The sequence below is a fragment of the Arvicola amphibius genome, chromosome 9 (genome assembly GCF_903992535.2).
Source record: "Arvicola amphibius chromosome 9, mArvAmp1.2, whole genome shotgun sequence".
In the NCBI taxonomy this organism is placed as follows: domain Eukaryota; kingdom Metazoa; phylum Chordata; class Mammalia; order Rodentia; family Cricetidae; genus Arvicola; species Arvicola amphibius.
Genome location: NC_052055.2, coordinates 67,665,776 through 67,671,416, shown reverse-complemented (window position 1 = coordinate 67,671,416; position 5,641 = coordinate 67,665,776). Strand labels below are relative to the sequence as shown.

The following is a 5,641-nucleotide window of genomic DNA, read 5'->3' as shown; positions in this document are numbered from 1 at the left end:
GCCTCTTCAGGAGCCGCTGGCTGCCTCTGTCTGCCTGGTGTGGTCAAGTCCTTCTGCCCTGCTCCCTGGTGCCTCTGTCCCACTCTGCCGCTCTCACCTGACCCACAGCAGCCTGGCACCTCTGAACTTTCCCTGGCCTCTGAAGAAAGATAAACTGGGGAGCATCACACGAAAGGGCCCTTTGAGAGCCAGTGTGACTCCCCAGATTCACCACGGCTTCCAAACTGCCCTTGACCTGCTGAGCAGGTGGTACCCACCCCCCTCTTCCCTTTCCTGAGCTTGTTCCAGCCACCCTTGTGGTTCCAAGAGGTGGCAGCCATCTCCCAAGAAGGCTATGCAGAGTCTGCCACCTTGTGGCTGCCTCCAGTCCTGCAGCACCTCATGTCAGACCCAGCACAGAGGAGCTCCCTTCCCCCTCCCTGGGGTTACACCGAGAAACTTTAGACAGCTGGGGAATGAGCATGGTGGTGTGAGTAGGATTTAGGAACACACTTTGTGGCTTCCCTTACTGTTTGTTTATCCTGAGCCTGTGGAGACAGCCCCATGGGAAGGGGTAGGAGAGCGAAAGGTTGGCAACTAGCCAAACTTATACGCGGGAAAGCAAGCCGTGGGCCTAAGCAAGAGTTTGGGTAGATGACAGCATACTTACTACACCATCCCACCTGTCCATCTTGCTGACCCACCTCCCAGCCTGAAAGCCTCCAGCTGTAAAATGAAGGTTCTGATCACGTGACTTCTTAAGTCCCTTTTGCCTCTGACATGGCTCTTCGTGGGACCATCCCAAACTGTGGAAGAGGCTCTGAAGTCTGTATAGGAGATCATATTGCAGTGAGACCTAGAGAAACAGGAGACATAAAGATAGCTTTCCTGTCCCTTCACAAAAGGAATGCGGGGTGCTGCAGCCAAGAGCGGGGCAAGGAGCACACACCACGCGGTAATACTAAATGGGCCTAACACACCTGGTGAGCTGCCAGTTGTCATCATCCCTTGATGAGCATGCATGGTCATCAGAGACCGTCCAGGGACAGCAGTGTGGTCAGGGAAAGATGGCAGAAGCCGGTTCGTGGAACAAGGAGGCTGGGAGTAAAGGAAGAAGCCTTGGAGACGTGTGAGCTTCAAGCTCTGCTATTTACCCCCCAATCTCTAGCACATCTGTAAGATAGGGGTGATGGCGTCCTTCTCTGACACTGAAAGGCTTATGTTTGAATTTTCCATGCTGTGACAAAATGTTCAAGGCAAGCAACTTGATGGAAGAAAGGTTTATTTTGACCCAAGTTTCCAGAGGCTTTGGTCTAAGGTCAGCTTTGGACGGAGGTGAGGCAGCAGATCCTAGGGAAGATTGTGTGCAGAGCCTGTGGGACACTGGGAAGCTGAAACAGATAGAGGACAGGCCTGGAAGCCGAAGCCACCTCCCACCAGTGACCCACTTCCTCCAGCCGGCCCTGCCTTCCGATGTCCACCATGTATTAACAATGTTGTCAGACCACAGATCTGTCAGAGGATTGGTCTGTAGATGTGGACAGCGACCCCAGGATCCAGTCTCTTTCCCAAAGCTGGCAGCCAAGCCATTAACACCTCTGGGAGGGACATCATTTCCTGGCCAGATCATAGCAGGGTCCAACCCCAGAATCGGAAGTGGCCTGCCCGCAGAGAAGAGGGACTCCAGCACATTTAGTACTGCCTGCGGCCTTCCTTCCTTCCCAGCTAGAAGCCTGCTGCTGTCTAGGCGGGCTCTCACCAGAAACAGGGAGGACATGTCCTAGGTCCCTGTGCAGCCCTCGTGGCTATGGTATCACCTGTCTGGCTACAGTTTCACCCACGGGGTTTCTGGAGCCACCCTGTAGTCTCACATCTCAGAAGGGAATGGGAGGGGAGGAGTGGGGTGCCTCCCCAGCAATCTTTTGAGATGTGACTTGAGAACCACCAGAAATCTATATGGCTTCTGCTGAGACAGTAGGTGCTGAGCTGGCACCTACACTTGACGTGGCTCTTCTTTGAGAAGCTCATCCCTCTTGGGTACCCACTTACTCTCCGGTTGCATGTCTTTCTTTAATAGATCTTTTACACTCCAACTCTGCCTCACACATTGCCCAGTCCTGAAATTCTTTCCTGAGTCCATGCCCTCAAAGGTCTAATGGAGCGCCCAGACTGCTGAGGGTGACAGTGTGGAGCTGTGTCTCAGGTCCTTCACTGCTGGCAGAGGGGCATGACGTCTACAGAACACTGGCAAACGGCCTGCTTGTAGACACTGTCCGCAAACAACAGCTGTGATCATGGCAGTCATTGCTGCTGTCCATCTTCCTTCAGCCAGATGTTAGCTCCAACAATGGAAATCACCATGAAGCCTTCCAAGAGGGCGGGGAGGGGGGACAGAATAACAATGGAAATCACTGTATAGCCTTCCAAGATGGCGGGGGGGGGGGCAGAGTAAAATGGAAATCACCATGTAGCCTTCCAAGATGGCGGGAGGGGGGAGAATAACAATGAAAATCACCATGTATCTTCCAAGATAGTAGGGGGTGGGGGAGGCAGATTGCCAGTTCATTCTCCTCAGGTTGCTGTTACAAAATGCCAGAGTCTGAGTGGCTCATTGGTTGACAGGTTGGTTGGTGGTTGGTTTTCCTGGTATTGAGGCACACCGAGGATCTTGTGTATGTCAGGTGAACCTTCAGCCACGGTGCTGAGTTCCACACTCTTTTGTCTGTCTGTGTTTGTCACAGTTCTCAAGGCTGGGAAGCTAAAGATGGAGTCAGCAGTCTGGATATCTGGTAAGGGTCCTGCCCCCCCCCCCCCTTGCCCAGTAGCAGGATCAGGAAGTTCAGGAAGTACTCATGTTTCTTTTGTAAAATTGCTAATCCCCATCTTGAGGACTTTGCCCTCCCGAGGACTCTGTCTCCACTACTTTAGGGGCTGGGTTCAGCCTATGATTTCTGTAGTACAGAGATGTTGAGCTTGCTGCGGGCTCCCTCCTTGCAGCGTCCAGACAGAGTGCTCTAGTCTGTCTTCCTCTTGCAAGAGCACCAGACCCATTCTGAGGGCTCCACCTACAAGATATCATCTGTCTGGTCACCCCCACCAAGGCCCACCTCCAAATGTCAACACTCTGGGAATTAGGGCTTTAGCATGGGAATCTAGAGAAGACATGCACACCCTGAGTCTCTCCTACTCACTTCCTCCTGACTTCTGTTGGTTTATTCTAGCTACGACAGGGATGCCAGAAGAATCCTCCCCTCCCCTTGCCCCAGTCAGCACAGCCAAGAGCCCAGTAGCTCCAGGACCCAGCAGCAAGACAGGTATGGCCCTCCTCCCCTAATACTGTGACAGCTGCTACAGTGGACAGAGTGAGCCGTAAAGTCTGTATCCCCAACAACCTGAGGGGGCCCTAAGGGTCCAATTGCTGTAGACGGAAGCTGGGACTGACTCCCCCAAATCTTCTCTTGTGTGCTGACTCTCTAAACTGGAGGAATTTTCCCCAAAGCTCTGAGGCCCTCCACCTTCTGATGTGTGTATAAGATGCTACGGGAGTGGTGGCATCTTTTGGTCCCAGCACTTGGGGGACAGAGGCAGATGATCTCTATGAGTTTAAGGTCAGTCTATATAGTAGGAATTTGTTTATAATTAATTAATTACTAAATAAGTCTGTTTGGGCAGTTCTGCTAGAGCTGACTAGCCTCCCTAGGAGTTTGTGGTCCTGCCTAGGGTAACATGTCGCCTTCGCCCTTTTTATTTTCTCATCCCAGACTTACTCAAACTAGCTTCTCCTTTGGCATCCAACATAGATTTGGCATCCTGATGATGTCTCCCTATACCCAGGAACTGATGACAAGGTGTAGCTATTTGCCCCAGAGGCAGAGACTGCTATTCTTTCAGATCACAACCATATTTAGCCGAAGTGCCACTGTTAATAAACTACATTTCCCAGTATCCTTTGCATCCACGAGGCCAATGAAATTTGTAAACAGAAGAGTTGCGTGAAATTTCCAGAAATTCTCTTGATAAAGGAAAGGATACTGGCCCCTCCCCTCCTTCTGCTCCAGTCTCATGCCTAGCACTATTGGGTGGGTCTGGGGCAGCAGCAGGGAGAAGCAGCAGCTGGAACCGAGGCCTCAAGACTGGAAGGAATTGGTTTATTGAAGTAGCATAAAGAAAGCTGGGAAGAGAACCAGAGTCAGAGCACAGGGAAACCAGGAAGTCTTGGGGCAGGGCGTGAATTCTGTTCTGGGAGAGATAGGAAGGGGGATTTAGTAGCACAGGGAAGGAACTGGTGTGGCCTTCACACAGAGGAAGTGGAAAGCAGGGAAGTCAGATGGAAACCAATGACCAAAGCAGAAAGGCCAGCTCAGTGGGTAAAGGTGCACGCTACACAAATGTGATGGCCCGAGTTCGTCCCAGAACCCACAGTAGGAGAGAACCTATCGCCACATATGATGATGTGTATGTGTATGACACACGCGTGCACGCACCGCACACACACACATACACACACACAGACACATACACAGAGAAAGACAGACACACACACAGAGACAGACAGACAGACAGAGACAAAGAAAGATACAGACAGACACAGAGACACACACATACAGGGAGACAGCCAGTTAGCCAGAAACCCACATAGAGAAACAGACAGACAGAAAGATACACACAGAGACACACACATAGACAGACGTACACACAGACACATAGAGAAAGACAGACATACACACTCACGCACACACACTGAGACACAAAGACATACACATAGAGACAGACAGACACACACATACACAGACAGACACACATGCACACACGTTTTAATCTTTAAAAAGCAAAATTAAGTAAGATAGGAAATCACTTTGGAAAAGCAACATCCAGGAATACTGTGCAGTGACTTTCAAAATTGTGACTTGTGTTTGCCCTTAGTATCTCCGAAAGGCCGATGTCATCCATCCCTCTCACTGGAGACAGCCAGACAGATTCTGACATCCTGGCATTCATCAAGGCCAGGCAGAACGTTCTGCAGAAGAAATGTAAGAACATCCCCTGGAAACCCGCCAAGGCCCGGCTATCCCTACTCTTCTGTCCCATACAGGGAGTGAGCAGGAAGTGGCAAAGGAAGAAGGCAGCCACAGCAGTAGTCTGGGTCACCTCATGTGAGCTGAGCCCTGCTTCTCCAAGGCCTGGGGGCAGATGTGTGGGCCGGTGGCTTGGGGGCTCCTGCTGCTCCTGGCCAGGCTCCTTCTCCCTATTCCAGACCTTGGTTGTTCTCTGTCCCCTGAAGACATCTCTCGCTCCCTGTCCAGCCTTCTCTAAACAGGAAGGAGCTGAGGGTGGTTTGGTATTCATTGAAACCCTGGCTAGAATCTTCACTCTCCTTAAAGCATAGTTCTTGCCAAGGAGTTATGAATGTAAACACCACTTGAAGGCCTAGGACTGGGGACACTGTGTCAGCCATGAAGGAAATACCTGTCCCACAGCAAGAAGAGCAGAAGGCCCCTCCTGACTTTCCTCAGTGGCCTGCTCATTTGGCAGCTAGCCATGCTGTGGACAAGCCTTTGCCAGTCCCAGACAGCCACAGGAGCAAGGCCAGACCCCTACCCTACACTTATATTTCGTCCTTGCCTCGTCCCAACAGTCCAAAGACTTCACAATGTCTTGGCTT

At 51.4% G+C, this 5,641-nt stretch overlaps 1 protein-coding gene across 1 annotated transcript in view; it reads left to right on the top strand.

Annotated features, from left to right (window-relative positions):
* The window catches only part of Kif6 (kinesin family member 6), a 301,138-nt gene extending 295,773 nt beyond the window's left edge, over positions 1 to 5,365 (top strand). Inside the window, exons 20-22 of the mRNA XM_038343786.2 lie at positions 2,721 to 2,768; positions 3,201 to 3,293; positions 4,915 to 5,365. Coding sequence (XP_038199714.2) covers positions 2,721 to 2,768; positions 3,201 to 3,293; positions 4,915 to 5,365 — 592 coding nt within the window. The remainder of the gene's footprint in view (positions 1 to 2,720; positions 2,769 to 3,200; positions 3,294 to 4,914) is intronic.
* The last annotated feature ends 276 nt before the right edge of the window (positions 5,366 to 5,641 follow it).